The sequence below is a fragment of the Gossypium raimondii genome, chromosome 12 (assembly GCF_025698545.1).
Source record: "Gossypium raimondii isolate GPD5lz chromosome 12, ASM2569854v1, whole genome shotgun sequence".
In the NCBI taxonomy this organism is placed as follows: Eukaryota; Viridiplantae; Streptophyta; class Magnoliopsida; order Malvales; family Malvaceae; genus Gossypium; species Gossypium raimondii.
Window position 1 is genome coordinate 9,483,607 of NC_068576.1, and position 22,886 is coordinate 9,506,492.

Consider the following 22,886-nt stretch of genomic DNA (forward strand, 5'->3'; position numbering starts at 1 on the left):
TAGGGAATGAGCTGTGTTAGGAGGATTGTTTACTCTGGTGTTGTAGATTTAATTGCAATGATGTGCTGATATGTAGATCATTGAAGGATTCTTCTTTTGCTTTTAACATAGTAATGTTTAATTCCTTTGCAGGTGTTTCCTTTTTCATTTTAAAAGCTCCCAAATAATTTGAGTAATGGTGCCTTTGAAGTAGGCCTTTTTGGTGTGATTTTAAACTATCTATATCTATATATATATAGGCATAAGAAAAAGATTGAGCCGTTTATTTCATCACCATTTTCTTCAAGCAAAAAAATCTATATCATCCACGTAGCATCTCATTTCATCAGCTAAGATACCAAGCGTGTCATATATCTGTTTGCATCTTGGATGAGCCTTTTCACCAACAAGGAATGCATGAACCTCGTCTTTTATTTCAATCCAACTACACCCAGGTTCCTTCTTGAGCTTATTATACCTCATTATTTTCCTCATATCCGAAACCTTCTCCCACATCCCGGCATCAGCATAAATATTTGATAGAAGAATATAGGCAGAAGAATCCTGAGGGTCCAATTGCAGAAGAGAATCCGCCACCTTTTCCGCCACCTCTACATTCCCATGGATCTTGCAAGTGCTAAGCAGTGTTCTCCATATAACATCATCAGGTTCAAAAGGCATATCATTTATGAGGCTTAATGCCTCGTCAACTTGGCCCGCCCTTCCCATTATATCCACCATACACGAATAGTGCTCCAACTGAGGAGCTAAACCATAGTCACTTAACATCAAACCAAAATAATGCCATCCCTTTTCTACCAGCCCTATATGTGCACATGCTCGAAGGACTGAAACAAATGTTGCATGATTTGGGGTGACATTCTTAACAATCATATCTTCAAAAATTTGAAGGGCCTCTTCTCCAAGGCCATGTTGGGCATACCCACAAATCATGGCATTCCATGTTACAAAATCCCGATTAGTTGCTTTCTCAAATATAAGCTTGGAATCATGCATGTTTCCACATTTTGAATACATATCCACAAGAGTGCTGCATATGTATGCATCCGATTGCAGTTCAAGCTTGATAATTTGAGCATGAATTTGCTCACCAAGTCCAACAGTAGCCAAATTAGCACAAGTATCAAGAACTGTTGCATAAGTGAAGTGATCTGGGTTTACCCCCATTCCCAACATCCGGGAAAAAAAATTCTGAGCCTCTTCACTTTCTTTCTGCAGAGAAAATCCCGAAATTATTGCATTCCAACAGACCATGGTTTGCTGCTCTATTCTGTCATGGATCTTTTCTGCCTCTTCTATCATCCCACATTTGCAGTACATATCAACAAGAGCACTTGCAACAAATGAATGAAACCCTATTCCAGATTTAATTATTCTATTGTGTACCTCCATGCCATAATTCAAGGCTTTTTGACCAGCACAAGCTTTTAAGACACTGCCGTAAGTGAACTCATCAGGCTCCATCCCAGAATGCAGCATGGAAACAAAATGAGAGAGTGTTGCCTCTTCATTTCCGTTCTGTTCATGTGCTGCAATAATTGCATTCCAAGAAATAGCATCCCTTCTCTCCATTTCATAGAAAATGCGACATGCTTCGGCTAAAGCTCCAGATTTACCATACATGTCGAGAATAGTATTGGCCACACAAATATTTGACTCACAAGTAGTTTTGACTGCTAAGGCATGTACTTGAACGCCCTCCAAATACCCTTTAATAACTGCACAAGCACTAAATGCTCCAGATAAACTTATTTCATCAAAACCAAGATCAGATTCGAGCAGATGTTGAAATAAATGCAAAGCTCGAATGGCCTGATCATCACTTTGGGCATAGCCAATTATTATGGCATTAAAAGACTGCAAATTGTGAATTGGAAACAAGTTAAATATCTTTTGAGCTTCAGTCATGCTACCGCATTTTGCGTACATATCTAATATTGCTGTTCCTACAATTAAATCCGATGCGAAATTCGTCTTCAAGGCATGACCATGCAACTGCCTACCTAACCTAAATGCAGAGAACCCGGCACACAACCTGAAAACACTAGCATAAGTTGACTGACTAACCCCAATACTTTCCCTTTGCATTTCTTTGAAAAATTCAACACCCTTAATGAACTTATCATTTTGAACACAACCTGCAATCGCAGCACTCCAAGAAACCCAATTCTTCTCGGGCATTTGATAAAAGAACTTAATTGAATCATCTAACCTCCTACATTTTCCATACATATCCACTAAAGCACTCCCTGTAACCACATCTTTATCAAAAGCAATCTTAACCGCGACACCATGAACTTGTATCCCCGCATCAGCGTCTTCCAAAACAGCACAAGATTTTAAAACAACAGCAAAGGTTGTCCAATCAAACCCAACTCCTACCCTCCCCATTTCCACGAAAACCAAAATGGACTTCAAACATTCACCATTCTTCAGGTACCCGGAAATCAATGAATTCCACGAAATAACATCCTTTTCAGGCATATCATCAAAATATCTCTTTGCAATTCCCATCATCCCATTACTAGCATTCCCGAAAACCATTGCATTCCACGACACGACATCTCGTTGAGGCATCTTATCAAACACTTTATTAGCATACCCCAAATCTCCACATTTTACGTACAACTGGATCAAACAATTGGCAACAAAGACAGTTGGGACAAACCCAGATACTATCATTTGACAATGGGCTTGTTTGCCTGGATTTAACGATGTTTGATTTGAACATTCTTGGAAAATGTGGGAAAATGTTTTTTTCTTTCTGGGTGTTGGTTGCCTTGTTGTTAGAGTTGAAACCGAGATAGCTTTAAAGAGATGTGTTTTGGATGAGGGATGAGAAAAGAGGAGTTTCGGGAAGTTGAAGTAAGAAATTTTATATGCCATTTAAAACCTTTTGTTGCTGTCATGCTTTGGCGGGTGTCTGTTTCGACTCTCGAGTATTATGCAACTTCCGTTTCAAGTTTCAGCTAGAACTTGCAAGGGTTGTGGAGGAGGCAAACGCGCACACTCGAATCTTTTTCTTTTTCTTTTTCTCAGGGCTCGGGTTTTTTGTGAATTCCTATCTTATTTTAAGAGGAGTAGCATCTCGTATAAAATATCTAGGAATCGAGAAAATCAAAGTTGCAACTGTTTCTCTTTCTTATTTATTTAAAATAATTTTGTCTCGATCCTTTTTTATTGATTTTAGAAGTATCTATTCCTTGTAAATTATTAGGATGAAGGAGATAAAAACTTCAGCGGTCTTAAAATTTGTCATTTGTGTTTCGGGATTGATTCTCTTTAAATTTAATTTTTAAAAGTGGTACTAGTACTTTATATGTTAAAAGAATATCTTAGAAACATTTTAAGTGATCCGTTGAATATCAATTTAATTGTGCCATCTTTAAAGAAATTAGAGTTAGTACTTTAGATCCAGGAAATATTTGAAGAATCAAAGATTGTAAAATGTTTTTATTGGTTAAAGAAACCATAAAATTTGGGTAGAAATTAAAATGTATTGGACACAAGCTTGTTTCTATAGTTCCTAATAAGGAGTCATTAAACATAACGTGTCTTTGGTCTCATTTTTAGTAAAAAAACATAATTAAAAAAAAAAGAAGAAGAATATTTATGGTAGAAATTCTTAAGTAAGTGATCTATAAATAAATTGTGATCGTTTTAGAGAAAACCGTCGGACATGAAAACACGGAGGATTATTAGTAGGAGTATAGGGTTAAGTTAAAAACTCAATATCGAGTTCAGAAACTAAATTGAATAAGTTAGAAAAATATAGATACTAAAGTACAATTATCCTATTTTTATTTTAATGGAAAGGACTTAATGGCAATTTTTCCATTACTTAAAGGGAGAAAGATGTTTTTTTCTCCCGAGATTCTTTCTTATATTCTTTTTTCAAGAATTTAGGTAGCCACTGATCGGAATTTCACTATACTTTTCGAAACTCTGTTGGCTTAATTTTTTTTCTTTTTTATCTGCAACATGGTGGAGGATTGTTTCTAACGAAGATATCAACATTTAGGTCTCTTTTGATTCAATTTTGCTTGGTTTTCTGATTTTACCTGAAAAAAAAATCAAAAACACTATTTTGGACTAATTATAGAGAGGCCCCGAATTTAGTAAAAAAAATGTCACATGTCAACCACTCAATGGCCTAATGTGTGATGCTAACAATCCGTTAGTGGATTATCGAAGCTTTTAAGGGCAGTGTCTAATTTAAACAATTATTTTAATTAGAGTGACTAAATTGAGAAAAAAATTTAGAGTGAACAAAATAGAACAAACCCTATTTTTGAGTGACCATTGTTGTAGGCCATTTTGCCCGGGGCCCAAAACTAAACAAGCCCCAACCCAAACTCAAACACCAAAACCCAAACAGCAAAACAGTCCAAATATTACAAACCCAAATAGAACCCAACTATAGGCCCAAATTCACAAGCCCAATTATCTAAACCCTAATGGCCCAAACCCATAACAGAAAACAACAAACCCTAGGTGCGCCGCACCTAGGGTCTTCTAACTTCTGCGCCGCTGTCGTCACATCACCAGTGCAAGTGGCGCACCTGCCCTCTGCCACCGCCACTTGCTCTCTGCCATACCCCCATCAATTACCTGCAAAAAACGCAACAACAGAAGAACCAAGCAGAAAACAACCAAAATAGGAACTAAAATGATGTTCAAATCGGCTATAAAAGCCAAGATCTAATGCTTGTAAAGGGTTCTTTTTTTTCGCGAACATGAAATAATAATAAAAAAAAACATAACACTTTCAAGGTGATTTATTTTATTTCCATTTTAGGTACTTATTTTGGTTATATACTCCTATTTTTTATCTATTTTATTTTTTTATGTAACGATCTGATTTAGACCCTAATCGGACATAGTAATTTCGGGACCACAAATCCTAGTCAAAAAAATATTTTAATATTATTTTGTGTGTTTATTATGTGTGAATTTATATCCATGAAATTTTCGTATTTTAATTTTGTTGATTGAGTGCCGATTTAATAAAAAAAGGGTTTAATTGCGTACAATGAAAATTTAGGGGTTAAATCCAAAAGGGTCGAATAGTGGTTGTTCTTTTAATATGGAGTCTTTATTTTGTAATTTAGCCATTTATAAGATAGTGGGTGGCAATGGACTAAAATGACCTTAGTGTATATGTTTTCTATTTTAATTAGTAAAGGTTAATTTAGTAATTGAATAATAATATATATGTGATAATAAATAAATAAATAAAGCTATTATGTTCATCTTCTTCACCGAATGTTGAAAAGAAAAAGAGAGTTTGAAAGCTTGAAACATTCGGCCATTGTTGGAGCTTAAATTAAGGTTAGTTTTTGATCGGTTTTTGATAATTTTTACGTTTTTGAGATTGTTGCTTCGTGTTCTTCAAAATCCATGCTTTAATTTTTGGAATTTATGATGATTTTGTGATGTGTCATTGATGATAGTTTGTGATTTTTGTTGGTTGATGGTAGAAAATAAAAGATATGTAATAGATTATAATGTTTGTTTTTGAATTTTTGATGAATTTGATTATTTTGAGTTAAATTGTAAGAAATATTAAATTGAGGGACCAAATTGTGAAATAAATGACATGCAAGGACCTATATGAGACTAGGGAATATTCGGCCAAACTACATTGTGATTAATTTGGAATATTTTGTGTTTTGTGCAATTTGGACTGAATTGTAAAAATGTTAAATATTAGGGGTAAAATGGTAAATTACCTATTTATGTGTTTTTGGATGAAATTGAATGAAATTATGTTTGAATGAGTTAAATTTGAATGTGTTTAGATCAAGAATTAAAGAAATCGGACTTGGATCGGGGAAAAAAATAAAGTCGACGATTAATCGTTCTGTTCCGGTTTATCGCTATCCGAGGTAAGTTTATAATCAAATAGATGTTATAATTTTTGAATAAATAGTTATATATGTCTAAATGAAAGTATGCAAAAAAATATATAGCTGAATATGTTTTAGTCGAAAAATAAAAATAGACGTGAATGTGATTTATCAATATTTAGCACTAAGTGTGCGAGTATGGGATAGCTACAGCTATATGAACGGCACTAAGTGTGCGAAACTAAAATGACGATGTTGAATAATGGGCACTAAGTATGCGAAATTAAAATGATGATGTTGAATAACGGGCACTAAGTGTGCGATACCGAGAGCATTTTGGTTAGATGAGAAAGAGCACTAAGTGTGCAACTTCATTATAGTCTCAACCAATTATTTAGTACATGATAGGTCAAGTATGCAATGGTTGAATAATATATGATATCAAGGTAAGTTAGTTACTTCAACTGTGATAAGAAAATTTATATGAGGTAAATGAAAATATATGAGTATATGAAGGTCTATATTCGGCCAAATGGTAAGTATATGAGATATTGTAATTGTGAATTATATGCATCTATATATGAATGAGTACATATGGTAAAGAGTGGGTATATGATTTGAAAGTGAAAAAAAAATAAGTACGCGTTTTATTTACATGTATATTCGCTAAGTTGAAATTGATTCATAGTTACATATTAGATAATTAAATTTTGCAAGCTCGAATGTGTATATATATATGAATATGATTGCATTATTCGATTTTGTTATTGAATTATTAACGTCATTGAATTGTTTAATTGCTTATAACTTACTAAGCTAAATTAGCTTACAATGTGTTGGATAATTGTTTTAATGTATAGATTTTGGTGATCGCTACGTGTTCGGGGATCGTCAGCTAAGCTTATCACACTATCGATTTCTTTTGGTATTTTGCTAAATTTTTTAATTCGGTCGTATGGCATGTATAGACTAGTTTTGGATTTTAGCTTAATTTGATAGTGTGTGTGTGTATTAAAGCCATGCGAAAATGGCTTAATGTCCTGTTATGTTTGTTTTGGATTGGATTATGAATCATACATGACTTGATAATAGTTTAGTATTTTATGGGTAATATTTCACATGCGAATATTACGTGTGGTTTATTTGGTTGGTATCAAAGTGAATATATTATATGATCTATAATAAATGTAATTTTTTTAAAAAATGTTAATGTCTATGTACATGTTTGTGGTTGTTTATTATGTTTGATAGGTTAAAGAGATTACCAAGAATTATAAAAGTGATATTTGTTTTGTATCTTGGATTAATAAAGTATTGAAATAGAATATGGAATTAGGAAGTGAATTATGTTGAGCATTTGTGAATATGCATGAAAATGGTTATTTCGTTTATATGCTGTTAAAATGGTATATGGTTTGATGTTTAAACATTGGCTTTTGTTTGATAATTTGATTGGTAAAAATAGGTTGTTTTGGCGATTAATGTAATAAAAATAAATTATATACTTATAATAAGACATGAATTTTGGTTGTATAATTAGAACATGTATATTTGTTTTACATTTGGGAACGAACTGATTTGGTTATAGGAGAAGCTAATTACCGAATACACGTTAAATTATTTTGGACATTTTTAAAAGAGATGTATGTGCAGTTTGACATTAGTATGTATAAAATACTTTTATTGTATAATTTAATTTTGGTAAATAATACTTGGCTAATCATAATTTCAAATTATATGAAATTTTATTTGGCTTGTATATTCTTTTCGAAAGGGTGAATTAACAAATTTAGTAACTATGTGACTTGATTATTATAACGTAATTAGTTACTCTATTTTATTTAAATAGGCTTGGTCATATTAATATAAAATGCTATTGATTAAATATTTTATGTGCAATGATTGAGTTTGTTTATTTATTTATTATATCTTTTATTATTAATGCTGATTATTAAATTATGATTGAATATTTAAATCTGTTTGTAAATAGTTAAATTTGTCGTGGTTACAAAAGTAGTATTGATCTTGAGTGAGAAAGAATGTTTAATAATTATGTCAAATCGTGATATGTCCGGTAATGCCTTATAACCCTAATCTGACGACGGATACGAGTTAGGGGTGTTACATTTTATATATACGAAAACAACAAAAAAAAAAAGAAAGAAGAGGAAAAGACTTACCCAGGCGGGGCCGAAAAGCCCACTTTGTGCAACGCTGGCCACTGGCCACCGCGGCAGCGCGACGAAAGCCAAAAAGTCTTTAATTTTTTTTTCTTTTTTTTCCTCCTCGTTGTTTTTTTATTTTGAAGTCTTTTTAATCTGTTTTAAACCCAAATCGGGGCTCTACTCGAAAAGAGGAGAAAAAAGGGTGGATTTTGGTTTTCTCCGGATACCGCAGACGGTGGCGTCGGCGCCGGTGACCGACGGCTGGCGCGGTGGCCGATTGCTAGACCCCCTACCGGCGCTTGGAGAAAAAATAGAGGGATTTGAGAGAGTTTCAATTTTTTTTAGGGGAAGGAAGGAAATGAATTTTTTGGAATTTTTTTTGGCTTAAATACCCGAACAAAACGACGCCATTTTGGTCGGCGTCCTTAAGCCCCAAAACGACGCCGTTTTGCCCCCAGGATCCATGCATTGACCCGACTTGACCAGGGATCCGTGCATTTTTAATTTTTGGGCTATTTACCCATTTGGCCCCTCCGCTTTTTAGAGATGTTACAATCAAGTACTTTAGTTTTTTTAAATTTTACACCGTAATTTGTTTTGGCTTTCAATTTCGTCCCTTTTGAAGCTATGCGTTTTGGAAGGTGGGGAAAATTGCCCATTTGGTCCCTCCTTGTTATTCGTGCTTTCAAAATGGTCCTCCCCTTTTATTTATTTTCCGATTTGACCTCGAATTTTGTTTTAAAATTCAATTTAGCCTTTTTTTTTATTTTTTTTATTTTTTTTGTTATTTTGGTTACTTTATTATTAACATTAATGAATTTGATTTTATTATTATTATTATTATTATTATTATTATTATTATTATTACTATCGTCATTAGCATTATTATTATTTATTATATACCTATTTATTATATTTACTTATTTAAATTTTAAATATATTTGTCTTATTATATATTGATATTATTATTATTTGCTTATTTATATCTTTTATATCAAACTTTGTTATATATATATATATATATATAGATCTTTTGTTTTATAATTTCATTTATTTTCGTTATTGTTACTATTGTCTCATTTGATATTTTTTATTTATGTGTTCATTATTATTTTGAAAACGTTTTAGTCCTATTTGTTTATTTATTTGTTATTTCATGTATGATTGATTTGTCCTTTTATTTATCTTATTTTTTGTTGTTGTTGCTCGTATTATTTATGCTTACATCATCATAAACAATTTTTTTGTTACGCATATTAACACCGTGTTTTATTTCTACTATTTCGTGTTAGATTAATTTTGTTCAATGCATAAATTATGACTTTTGAATAAGCAAAATCTCGTGTTTAGATTCGAGAAGGTCGTACCCTAACTTACGGGGTTTCGATTTTCACAATAAATCTAAATACACGAATCTTTTCAAACTTAAGTTTTTAAACATTCTCGGGAATTAACAAAAGATTGTGTTCTAACTTACGGGGCATGATCCCTTTTCTAAACCCGAGATAGTTAAATATCTTTTAAATAAGTAAATTTTTGGCATTTATTCGCGCATCGGGAATTCATGACATTGTGTCCTAACTTACGGGATATAATTCTCTTTCTCGATTAACGTGAAATATGCCCTTTTCTCAAAAAATTTTAACATTTCAATAAATGATCATATTTTAAATCTCTTCAAAATTTTCAATTTTCGACACTAAATAATCCACTAGGTACCAATTTTGGCTCTACGAGGGTGCTAACCCTTCCTCGTACGTAATCAACTCCCAAACCCGCCTTTCTGAATTTCGTGGACCAAAATCGTTGTTTTAATAAAATCAAATTGTTTATTAAAAGCAACCACTTTTCGAGGTGACCCAATCACACCTCATCAAAAAATATTGGTGGTGACTCTCGTGTTTGTTTTCATTTTCAAAATTAAAGTCGATCCCGTTTTCACAAAAAAATGGTTTCGACAACCATGAGTGTAGTTTACCCTTTTCTTTTGACATTCAAATTTTATTAATAGACATGACTTTTAATTAATAATTTTTTGTCGTAGAAAATCTCTTATACATTTTTCAGAGGTATTATTTAACGACATCTATTCCACTAAGCCAATTTTTAAAGAATTTTATGGTATTCTTATTAAAAAACTTAAAATTATTTAAAAATATAAAACATTTCAATTAAAGTGGAAAATCCTAAAATTTTCAAAAACAAAATCATAAAATTTTAAGATTTTATTAAAAAACCTAAAATTCCAAACAAATGATTTTTGAAATTTTATGAAATTTTTTAAAGATTTTTTTAAGTTTTGCATACTTTTAATTTTAAAATATATTTATAATTTTCTAAAATAGATTATGATTTTTAATTTGTTTAATAATTTTCTAAGTTATAATATTTTTCCATAATTTTTCAATATCTTTTTAATTTTTTTTATATTTTTTAAAAATTTAATTTTTGTTAGGCTAAACTACTAAAGTAGTCACTTTTGTTTGTCTCAGGTTACATTTTAGTCACTTATGTTTGAAATGTTACGTTTTAGCCACGTTATCATGTTGTTAATTGCCGTTAACAATGTAACAGTAAGCTAACTGGCACGTTAAATAATAATTTCAAACAAAAATTTTAGGTTAAAGTATATAATTGGTCCCTATATTTTTTCGTTTTGAGCAATTTAATTCTTTTATTCTATGTTCTTTTAACTTTCTTTTTCTCTCTATTCCATTCTCTTATGTTTCTCTCTTTGTTTTCATTTGTTAAAACTAGTCCTTATACTTTTATTTTGGTGAACAATTTAATTTTTCTTTTTATTTCTTTATTTGTTAAAGCCAAATATCTTTGATTACATACTCGTGTGTAAACCTAGAGACCATTTTTTATCATTGCAAGATAAATAAAATCGATCATATTGAATTAATCAATATCGATTCTTCTTCGATATATAATAGAATACCAAGCTAAATTCTACCAAAGACATTGATTTGCTTACCAAATTGATGCCAAGAACTAGAAACCAAGATAACCCTAATGAGATCAAACGGATTAACCAGATTCATGGGAATCTTCATTGAAATATTAAGTCCAAACAATTCTATAAAATCACTAAATTAATCTATTTTTGGATCCTTTTGTATATCTTCAGCAATAATTATGAAATATCATAAACCCCAATTCACAATTTTCTATAATAAGCAAAAAATATTAAAAATATTTATTCGGGTTTTCATTGAAGATCAATACAAAACTATTACCCTAAGCTAAAAACATATTAAAAACTAATCAAAAGGAGGATTAAATAGAACGACAGAAATACTCAATACCAAAATAAAAGTATAGGGACTAATTTTAACAAATAAAAACATAGAAAAATATGTTAAAAGAAATGGAGAAAGGAGGAAAATAGGGGGGGAGAAGTAGAAGAGAATGAAAAATAAACAAAAAGAAAGAAAGTTAAAAAACATAAAAGAAAAAAAATTAAATTCCTTAAAATGAAAAAAATATAGGGACCAATTGTACAATTTAACCTAAACTTTTTGTTTAAAATGATGATTTAACGTGTCGCATCAGCTTATCGTTACACTGTTAATGGCAATTAACGGCTTAGTGACTAAAATGTTACAACACGATAATGTAAGTGACTAAAACATAATATTTCAAACATAAGTGACTAAAATATAACTTGGGGCAAACAAAAGTGACTATTTTAGTAGTTTACCCTTTTTTTTTTAACTTTAATTGACACGTACTAACGTGTCAAGGGCTGATTTAAAATTTTAATGGAAAATATCTAGGTGGATAATGGGGTATTCAAATTGAAAAAGATAAGATAAAAGAATAATACAGATACCAAAATCATAATTTAACTATACTACAGGGGCGAAAAGATATATTAATCCAATATATAATTTGAAAACATTGGGCAGCATAGTTTTGTATTATATTTGCCATGGGTGGGACCATCTCGGACCATTCTCAGTCTACAAGAAATTAAGAACCTAGGGCACGTTTGGTTCGCTGTAATAGAATAAATGTGTAATTGAATAGAGACATAATAGTAATTCAATTGTTTGGTTGAATGGAATGGAATAGAGGCATAATAATATTATTGTGTTTGGTTGAACGAAATAATGTTGTAATAGCATAAGGAAAAAAAACTAAAATGACTAGAATACCCTCAGCAGAAATTTGTTTTAGGTAGGTGATTATTGTTATTGTTATTAAATTTTAATAAGATTATTAATATAAATAATAAATAATTTAATCATATTTTAACATAATTATTATTAAATATAATTTAATAAAATATATAATTTAATAAAATTCTTAATATTAAATAATCTTATATGAATTTACTAAAATCATAATATATAATACCATAAAATATAATTTAAAATAATTATTATTAAATATAATTTAATAAAAATATATAATTTACTAAAATTCTTAATATAATTATTCTTATATGAATTTACTAAAATCATAATATATAATACTATAAAATATAATTTAAAATAATTATTATTAAAGATAATTTAATAAAAATATATAATTTAATAAAATTCTTAATATAATTATTCTTATATGAATTTACTAAAATCATAATATATAATACTATAAAATAATATTTTTATTTCACAGTGCTAAAAACCATATCAAATTCAACTTCTTTTTAATCATCTCATTTACATTCTTACCTTAAATGATCATACAAAATTTAAATGACCTACCAATGGACACACTTTAAATTATTTTGAGTTCAAAAACATTAACAAGAGAACTGGTCATAATGTTTGATCAAAATGTTAACATAATCATATTTGAAAACCCAATCTAATAACCACAGTACATAAACTTTCTCCTAAAACTAAAATCTTTGAAACTTCTGCCGAATAAACAACATGATGTTCACTATAAGAAACTTCAACTACAAGCATATTACAATAAGTTAATACAAAAGAGTTCTTTCAAAGCTGTTACCACTGCATTATAAATCTCTTCACCCCATTCCAGCTTTAGATTTGTTAGTTTCTCCTGGAAATTGGATGCCAATCTGGATTCTTCAAATTCTCCTGCCATGATGAGTATAGAGTAGTGGCCTGAATTTCTGCTTCATCAGGAGGAAATCGCGACTTACAAGTGTCATGAAAAGTCTTTGGATCAAGCTCTCTCATTCTCTTTAATCCAATATTTGTGCGAATACCCAACAATTCTGGCAAACCCTGCATAAAAGAAAAAGAACATTGATTTTATGACCAGTTGCTTGAGTCTGCATAGTAATCCAAGGCTTAGGCAAACGTAATTCAGTCTAAAGCCAAGATAAAGTAGGCAATACCTGAATTAGCACTTTCCTTGCTTCATGTAGCTCATCATTGCTTTGATGCTCTTTGTATATAAGAGCTTTGTTTGTTGATTCCAGATCTTGCAGATCATAAATCTTCTCTTGCAACTCATTATTCATCTCTTCCATCTTCTTCTGTACAGCTGCATCATCTTGTCCAATATGTTTCATCACTTGCAGCTTGCCTTTCAAGTCTTCGATTTTCATTTCATTTGCTCTTTCCTCAATAACTACACCTTCCGATTTTCATTTCATTTCACTTGCAGCAAAATTATCACCATGAGCTGAAAGAAAAATAAAAGAATTTTGTCAGAATTAAAATTTAGATAGCCTAACTTCTCTGAATTGTAACTCATCTAAACAGGCAGTTGAGAGTAGCCATAGACCTAGAGGGGTTACCAAAACATAAAGCTCATGGTAGAAAATGAACATCAGAGTGTAAATACATAAGGCTTAGAGCCAATAGAAGCAAACTACAATAAAAGCCTATAGTATAATAACATCTTTTATAAGATCCAATACAAATTTGTCATCACACAGGTTTAAAAGAGAGTAAAAAAAAAACTGATCATTTCATCATATCAAACGATTGGTCAAAGACAATTTTTAAATTCTGTAAGTTAACCCAAAACAAAAAAAAAATTTCAAAAGAAAAAGAACAATTATTCAGAACCAGAATGCATTGAGAAATCAACTAAGACAATATATGAAGGATCAACAACACCCACTCAAGCACCTCCCTAAGTGCACCAAACAATTCTCCTCAGGCTCAGGGGGTAAAAACATGAAAGAAGTACATGAAATGATCTAAGAAATATTGAGCGTTAGCTGTTAAGAACAATGAAAGATCAACAAGACTCACTCAAGTTCCTACCTAAGTGCATCAAACAATTCTCTTTTGGTCTGTTTCTCCGCACCAGACGTGTTTAGGACCTTACTCTGCTCTGCCATTTTGATCGTTGTGTTCTTCAGCTCCTCCTATAGCAAAGAAAAATTGCAGATATCATATACATTGGAGGAGTGTTATAAGTCATTACTCTTCAAATTCAATGAAAGTAGGTTTTGTAAACAATATTAATTAATTATGTAATGTCAGCAAAGCACACAATCAATATCAGCAACTTCAATGGAGACCCAAGAACTTAAGTTAACCATCATCTTTAACCAAGTTAGAACAATAAATATAATAAACAAATCATTGAAGCTTGATGGAGTCAAACATTTATAGAGATTATACGATAAGCATATAACATTATAACCAGTACCCACAAAAAAGAACAAAATCTTCTCTTTTATAACATCATAAAGAAAGAGAGACTAAAAGGACTTAATTGCATTCAAACAAGGAACAAAGATTCATATTCAAGCTATTATCAAACGAGCTCAAATAAATAACATCAGTAAAATTGCAAAATTTCATGATAATACACAAAATTAAGGGGCACCGTCCCAGAAAATCGTTCAAGGAACTATTTTTACGTAAAAACCACATAGATAAAACCAGGTTGAATATAAAAGAGATTATTGAGAGACTAACATTGGCTTTTAGCTGATTTATAATCTTCAACCTGAAAGCATCAATGGTTCCATCATTCATCAATGGCTCCAACACATCTTCTGGGGTTATTACTGATGATGACCCCATATTTTAATTTTCACCAAAAACTAAAATTGACAGATTGAATCCCTTCAATTCAATGCCTGAAAAAAAAAAGCAAAAACAAAAACACTCTTAGGGCTTCGTTAAGCAAAAATAAAAGTTGGGTACTTGAAAAAAGAAACATAAGTTGAATAGCAGACGATGGAGATTAGAAAGTTAGAAATGAAGATTAGAAAGTTGAATAGCAGATGATGGAGATTAAAAAGTAAAATGAACACCGATAATGCAAGGCCGTTGACGAAAATCTTACGTCGTAGAAGACGAAGAGCGGCAGAGAGAGAGAGAAAGAAAGACTGAAAGAAACAAACCAGACAGGACTCACCGTAAAGATTAATTCAACAACAACAATGCGATTTAATCCGCCATTTAGAAATTCTAGGAGAAGATTTGGAAAAGAAAGAAACGTAGGAGAAGAAGGAAACGTAGGAGAAGATGCCGAGGGCAAAAAATGGAAAATAGGAAAGAAACGCAGATGGAATCCCTATTCGGCGCTTAACGGACGGAATGGCTATTACAGCCAAACGCCCCCTATTGTTCTCCCCTTCCATCAAGAGCTTAGCCACTTGAGTTCGTCCTCCAAGAATTTTCACCGTGGTTCCAGATGATGCATGGTAGTGAGGTTTGAAGAGTCCAATATCCAGTTCCTGAAAATCCATCCCCATATTCACCTGCTTTTGAGTTGAACAGATTCTCAAATCCCCTGCTGCATAATTTGAATATCCCTCCCCAATTCTGCGAAATCAGTCCCCGAAGCAGTCATCAACTTCGGATGAAGGAAAGCAAAGGAGGATGATATCTAATAGAGAATCTGCACGAATGCGCAAACAAAGGCACCTGTATGAGCTATGGGCACACTTAGTTGGCTGAGAAATGAGAACAATCAGCTTATACATAAGCTCAACCATGATAAGGTTGTTCAACAGAATGCTCAGCTCAAACAGGAAGCCTCTGAGCTCCGTCAGATGCTCTCAGATATGCAGCTGAGCAACCCGAGATAACTGGAAGGTGTCTCCCTGGCAACCATTGGCTTTCCTTCAGTTTTCATGGTAGTTGAGTGCCAATCTGATAGCAACAAAATGGATATGAGTGTAACCATTAATGTAAGAAATTAAGGAAATGTCAATGACATGTTTTCAGCATTTAATTCTTCCCCGCCCTTCTTATTGCATGTTATTCAGACGACGGGAAATACCAAATTCAATTATTTCTAATTTTTTTTCTGGTTAAAGTTCTTATCAGACACTCATTTGAAATAGATTCAAGCTGTGCTACCTTGATTTCTTACCTTTAATATTGTATCAAAAAATATACATTTCTTTGATATGTGATACTCTTGTGCCCATATGTAAATACCTTGAATATGCACGTCAACTAAGGGTATTTAAAAAAAGTAGACTATAAGTAAATTTCTGTTTTGGTCATTCAAATTTCTTTTTTTTCATTCAACTATTCGTTTTGTTTTTGTCATCTCATCGAATTATTAATGGGAAGATAACATAGCAGCTTTTAAAATTGGCATAATAGCAAATTTAACCCTCAACATTTGTACATTGTGTTAATTTAGTCTTGATTCCAAAAAAATTAACCTTCAATATTATACATTGTGTAATTTGGTCCTTTTCTTTTACATTTTACATTTATTTATAATATTGAGAGTTAATTTTAAAAGAATGATGAAGATGAAAATATTATCTTGGATGTTCGGTGTTTTCATTTTGGCTTACTTCGATCAAATTTAATCGATAGATTTATTTATTTATTAGCTTTTTAGGTGAAAGGATCACAAAAGAAGCAAAATTAAAAAAATTACACAATGTATAAATGTTGAGAATTAAAGTTACTATTGTGCTAATTTTAAAAGTTGACATGTCATCAATCCATCAGTCATTTAACAACGGGTGACAAAAAGAAAAAAGACGAATAGTTGAATGATTTTTTATAATTTTTATAGTTAAATGGTAAAAAATACTTACTAATAATTAGAAGACTATAAGTATAATTTACCCAAAAAAATAAGAATTCGAGTAACTTCATTTCAAAATAGCTTCCTTCAATTATTACATTTAAACAACGATTTTTCCCCAAATACCATTTTTTTCTTATATTCTTTTCTTAGTTTCAAAATACAAAGAATGTTACTATAAAAAGTAAATGTGAATAATTTATTTTATAATCAAAAGTAATAATATTATTTAATACATTGATAATATAAATACTTTATTTATATCGATTTTACAATTTTTTTTGAAGAATAACAAATATGTAAATGCAACATATCTTTTAAACATTGTACAAATCGAATTTTTTAATATTATGTAATTACTTAAATTATGATTTATATTTATATTTTAATATTATTTATTTCAATTATTTTTAATAATGGTTAATTACATATAATACAAATTATTTTATTAAATATCATAAAATATAAACGCACGTATTACTGACTTTGTCATTACAAATATTTTTATTTATTTATAATATTTATGGCATTTATAGATAAGATTTTTAATTTTACTAAAATAATTGGTTGAATGAACTTACTTAATAAGAAAACTTATAAATAAAAAAAATTGATTCTATTAAAAGAAATTTATTGAATGGATTTATATAATAAATAAAAATAAATTTTATATTAATTATTTTATATTTAAATTATTATGGTTACATTAACAGAAAAACAAAAACAAAAAAGTATTTTACTTTTATTTTAATTGTTTATTAACTTTATATTTTTATATACAATTTTATATACAATATAATATAATGTAATCTTTTATTTTATTTTATGGTTGTATTAATTATATATATGGTCATTGTATTTACTTTTAAGAAAAATATAAAAGTTGAATTTGAAGAGTTTAATTTAAAATTGTATTATAATAAATGAATAAATTATATTAGGATCATCTTAAAAAAGTATAATTTTAGGCACCAATAAAATAGTGTCATGTCATTAAAATATTATTATACATTCATCTATATCTAATATCTTCTCCAACTTAATTTAACTTTAATTAAATTACTTAAAATAATTAATTTTTAATCATTTTATTTTATTTTCTCATAAGTTAATGTTTTTTAATTTTTGTGCAACCAATTTTTTTAAAAAATTAGTATTTTTTGTGCAATTTTTTTCCATGTCATTGGTACATAATTGTGGTAATTATTTTACCATAAATCCCGAACCTAGAACCTTAACCTCAAACCTTGAACCTTGAGGTTCAGGGTTCGAGTTTGAGTTTTGAGTTTGGAGTTCAATGTACAAGTTCAAGGGTCGGGGGTACAAATTTAGGGTCTAGGATTTAATGTTTAAGGGTTTGAGGTTATGGGTTACGAGTTTAGGATTTAAAGTTTTGGCTCAAGGTTACGGGTTCGGTGTTTAAGTTTAGGGTTTGGGGTTATAGGTTTTGGGCTTAGAGTTTAGGATAAAATACCAAAATTATGTGTCAATCATATGGAAAAAATTTGTTGAATGTTATTAAATAATTGAAAAGAGACCACGAATAATGTGATGAGAAAAATTTATAAAGTAATTTCTCTATGGATGAGTGTATAATAATAATTTTATGTCTTTAAAATTCGATGATGTGATAAAATCTTATTGGTGCCTAAAAATTTTATTTTTTAAAGATGATCCTAATGTAAATTAAAGTAGGAATATATTTGGAAAGGAAAAAAGAAGAGTTTGAAAACAATCGATCGATCGAATTGAAAAAGTTATGGATCATATGGGTCCGGCCCATTACACATATAACTAGGGATCTCCCCCTCTTCAGTCAGCCCGACAAAATCTAACCATCTCAACGAACAATCCCTACACCATCCCTCACCCTGAACACTTTCATCAATTTCTTCATTCCTTTTCTTCAGTTCATCAGTCAAATCTTAATAAATCAACCACATCTTCTAACCCTTTCATTGTCAAATCTCAGATCTCTTACTGTGTCATTCTTTTTTTTTTTTTTTATTTAGTTTCACTAATCAGTCTAAGAGACGGACAGAAACAAAGCAGTGTAAATAGCTGAATTTCGATGGCTGTGGCTATCAGGGGAGCTCGCGGTGGCGGATCCGGTGGTGTTGGAGCTGGTTTCCGCAGTTTTTTTTCTTACAGGATCTTCGTCTCGGCCATGTTTTCGCTTCTCTTCATTGCCACTGCCACCGTTCTCCTCACTACTCGTCCTTCTACAACTCATCGGCACTCTGTAAATTTTTCCTTCTTCAAAATCCTTTATCATTTGTTCTGTTTTTGGTTTTTTCAGATACCCTTTTCTTTTTTCTAACTTGGGTTTTTTTAGCCCCAGTAACATGCCATTTATTTCTCTAATTCGGTGCCTCAAAATTTAAATCTGTTTGGCTTTTTTTGGATACACTTTGGCGATTTGCTGAGCGTTTAATACTTCACAATCTAATCTCTCTCTCTCTCTCTCTCTCTCTCTCTTATGGTTGTTTTCTGCTAGTCTTTAGGGCAAAGCTTGCAGTACTTTAAAATTCGTTCTGTTTGGGGTTTTAAATACCCTTTTAGATGTTCTGACTATTTTCTTTTCTGGGGTTTTCTAGCAGAGGTTTCGAAGTGGCGGAAATGCTTACATGCATAGAACGTTTGTGGCATTGAACTCGGACCCTCTCAAAACAAGGCTAGATTTGATATACAGGCAAGCCAATGATCACATCACATTAGTGAAAGCTTATGCAGCTTATGCAAGGAAACTAAAGCTTGACATTTCGAGGCAATTGAAAATGTTTGATGATTTGGCTAAGAATTTCTCCGATATTACATCTAAACCAAGGTATAAATCTTCTTTGTTTGAAACCGATGGGAATTTAGATGAGGATGTCTTAAGGCAGTTTGAGAAAGAAGTGAAAGATAGAGTGAAATTTGCTAGGTTGTTAATAGCTGAATCTAAAGAAAATTATGATAATCAGTTGAAAATTCAAAAGTTGAAAGATACTATTTTCGCAGTTAGGGAATTATTAGGTAAGGCAAAAAAGAATGGAGCTTTTGCGAGCTCAATTGCTGCCAAATCAATTCCTAAGAGTTTACATTGCTTGGCAATGAGACTGGTGGAGGAGAGAATTTCTCATCCGGAGAAGTACAAGGAAGACTTGCCTAAATCTGAGTTTGAGGACCCTGATTTGTATCATTATGCTATATTTTCTGATAATGTGATTGCAGTTTCTGTGGTAGTGAGGTCTGTGGTGAAGAACGCTGAGGAGCCTTGGAAACATGTGTTCCATGTGGTAACTGATAGAATGAATTTGGCTGCAATGAAAGTTTGGTTCAAAATGAGACCTGTGGAAGGAGGTGCTCATGTGGAGGTGAGGGCATTAGAAGACTATAAATTCATGAATTCCGCCTACGTGCCAGTTTTGAGGCAAATTGAGTCTGCTAAGCAGAGATTTTACTTGGAGCATAAGATGGAGAATGCAACCAAAGATGGGAGTAACATGAAGTTTAGGTATCTTGAGCATATGTCAATGTTGAATCACCTTAGGTTTTATTTGCCTGAAATGTACCCTAAGTTGCATAAGATTTTGTTCTTGGATGATGATGTTGTGGTTCAGAAGGACTTGACAGGGTTGTGGAAGATAGACTTGTCCGGAAAGGTGAATGGAGCTGTAGAAACCTGCTTTGGGTCGTTTCACCGTTTCTCTCAGTATTTGAACTTTTCACATCCTCTCATTAGGGAGAGGTTTAATCCTAAGGCTTGTGCTTGGGCTTATGGGATGAATATTTTTGATCTTGATGCTTGGAGGCGTAAGAAATGCACTGAAACGTATCACAACTGGCAAAACTTGGTTAGTACATTATTTTCTGTAAAGGAACTTACTGATGTTTGATACAAATAGGAGTAATAATTTGTTAGCTACTGGTGTTACAGATCATTTCATGATTTTAATGGAGAAAGAGAAACAATGTTTTTACCTGCAAAAAATTTATAACACACTGTAAATAAATGACGACTCCTTTGTCCTAATAGTAATAGAGTGGTCTCGGAGGGAAAATTAGAAATGATAAATACAACTTTTAGGAGTAAAACCAATTAATTAACTTCAAGTTTCAAATACAACACCTCAGTTTTGCTAATGGTTTGAATTATGGATCGAAGTTATGGAAGTGGATGTGTAATTAACTTTTAATTGATCTTCTGATCAGAATGTTGATCGGGCTCTGTGGAAATCGGGTACTCTTCCGCCCGGCCTGATCACCTTTTACTCATTGACAAAATCACTGGACAAATCCTGGCACGTTCTTGGACTTGGATACAATCCAAGCATTAGCATGGATGTGATCAACAATGCTGCAGTCATTCATTATAATGGAAACATGAAACCTTGGCTAGACATAGCTATGAACCAATACAAGAATCTCTGGACCAAATATGTGGATAATGACATGGAATTCCTGCAGACATGCAATTTTGGAGTGTAGGTAAGTACTGGTGCTTCTCTCTCAATAATCAAGTAACAAAAATAGAAGTTTTAGCGATTGTTCATATAGGCTTGCTATATTTCACCAACATTTACACTATTCTTTAGTTTAACTGCCAGAGCAAAGCTTAATGGTTTTATCTTTAGTTCTTTCTCCCCTTTAGTAGGCGTACTATTTGTTTATTCTTAAATTTGCTGTTTTGTTCTTGAAGATGTCAAGCACGAATTGTACCGAACCAGATTATATATGTATACACTTAAATGATTCTTTGATAGTGAAATCTTTTCCATCAATACATTTGTCGACTTACAAAACTCGACATGTTAGTCTAGTTTTATGGCAATTCAAACTTACTTTCATTTACTGTTATGGCTCTTAGGTTGGTTTGTCTGCTTTACAAGTTAGATTGAGAGTAAAAATTTCCCATGCATAATGGTGCAGTAGGTTAGAAGCTATGTTGCTCCGGCTCTTATTTATTTTTTGAAACACATGGATAGGTCATACGAGGATATGACTTCCAAGTATCTTCTAAATATGTTTAAGAATTTAGAAAAATTCATCATACTCAGTATCAAATACATACCGATACCTGATACTCAACTCTGAATTTATGTAAAATTTTTTGATATCGTCTTAGCTTTTTAGCACTTGGAATCTTTCAACTTGTAGTTCTCCACCTTTTGTTGTAGTTACCGAATGTGAGAACCCTTAGATGGTTTGGTGAAGGTTAGGTTGCTTGTTTTCCATCTTTAATATGCACTCAACCGTACTGTTGAACTTAATCCTATTTGTTGACTAAAACTTATGTTTTCATAAATCTTACTCAAGCTTAGGACTCTATAGTTTTTCCTCTTTCTAAAGAATAGGTTCATTAAGTAACCAATTGCAGTAAAAGAAGAAGAAAAAACCCCTATAACTACTCGAATTCTAGCAATCAAATTCTCGAGTAATATTTCTATGTATAGGTGTCAAGAACACGCGTTGCATCATATTACCATTTAATGGTAATAAGATTGTCGATTAATATTATCCCAATTTCACAATTTAAGTGAATAATTTATTTAACAGCTTCGTTGCTGTTTAATAACTATTATTGACTAACATTTCACTATATTTTTCTTAAATCTGATTTATCATTTAACATCTACTTTTGAAAAACATTGTTCTTCCATTCCCAATGCATGTAATATATCTATCACGCAAATATGTAAACTAGTAATTTTATATTATATTGTTTTTTACACAAATATATTATAAAATCTATAAATATTAATCTATATTATTAGTTAGTATGTATAAAAAGGAAGGTTTTAAGGCCTTCCTTACATGACACCCGTCAAATGTCAATACTCCTTTCCTAACCATAAATATCAATTTTAATCCCTTTACTTTTTACATAACACTTGTATGATGTCAACTCTGTATTCGACATAAGAAGCTAATGCCCAAA

At 31.3% G+C, this 22,886-nt stretch overlaps 3 protein-coding genes across 4 annotated transcripts; 1 reads left to right on the top strand and 2 right to left on the bottom strand.

Annotated features, from left to right (window-relative positions):
- Positions 1–167: 167 nt before the first annotated feature.
- On the bottom strand, positions 168–3,125 carry LOC105763182 (pentatricopeptide repeat-containing protein At3g02330, mitochondrial). Its single transcript, XM_012581313.2, has one exon. It carries the CDS (start codon positions 2,884–2,886, stop codon positions 283–285), a length of 2,604 nt encoding a protein of 867 aa, XP_012436767.2. The 5' UTR covers positions 2,887–3,125; the 3' UTR covers positions 168–282.
- Positions 3,126–12,792: 9,667 nt separating this feature from the next.
- LOC105763183 (factor of DNA methylation 1) lies at positions 12,793–15,518 on the bottom strand. The gene is made up of 4 exons (XM_012581315.2): positions 14,881–15,518; positions 14,218–14,321; positions 13,338–13,627; positions 12,793–13,224 (listed from the first exon to the last, which is right to left on the bottom strand). Exons 3-4 carry the CDS (start codon positions 13,548–13,550, stop codon positions 13,027–13,029), a joined length of 411 nt encoding a protein of 136 aa, XP_012436769.1. The 5' UTR covers positions 13,551–13,627; positions 14,218–14,321; positions 14,881–15,518; the 3' UTR covers positions 12,793–13,026.
- A 3,273-nt stretch (positions 15,519–18,791) lies between these two features.
- On the top strand, positions 18,792–21,729 carry LOC105763185 (probable galacturonosyltransferase 9). 2 transcript variants are annotated; one of them, XM_012581317.2, is made up of 3 exons: positions 18,792–19,208; positions 19,564–20,802; positions 21,161–21,729. In XM_012581317.2, the coding sequence occupies exons 1-3, from the start codon at positions 19,038–19,040 to the stop codon at positions 21,434–21,436; spliced, it is 1,686 nt and encodes a 561-aa protein (XP_012436771.1). In that variant the 5' UTR covers positions 18,792–19,037; the 3' UTR covers positions 21,437–21,729. The 2 variants fall into 2 exon arrangements, with proteins under 2 accessions (XP_012436771.1, XP_012436772.1); XM_012581318.2 differs by having other exon boundaries at positions 19,567–20,802.
- Positions 21,730–22,886: the final 1,157 nt, after the last annotated feature.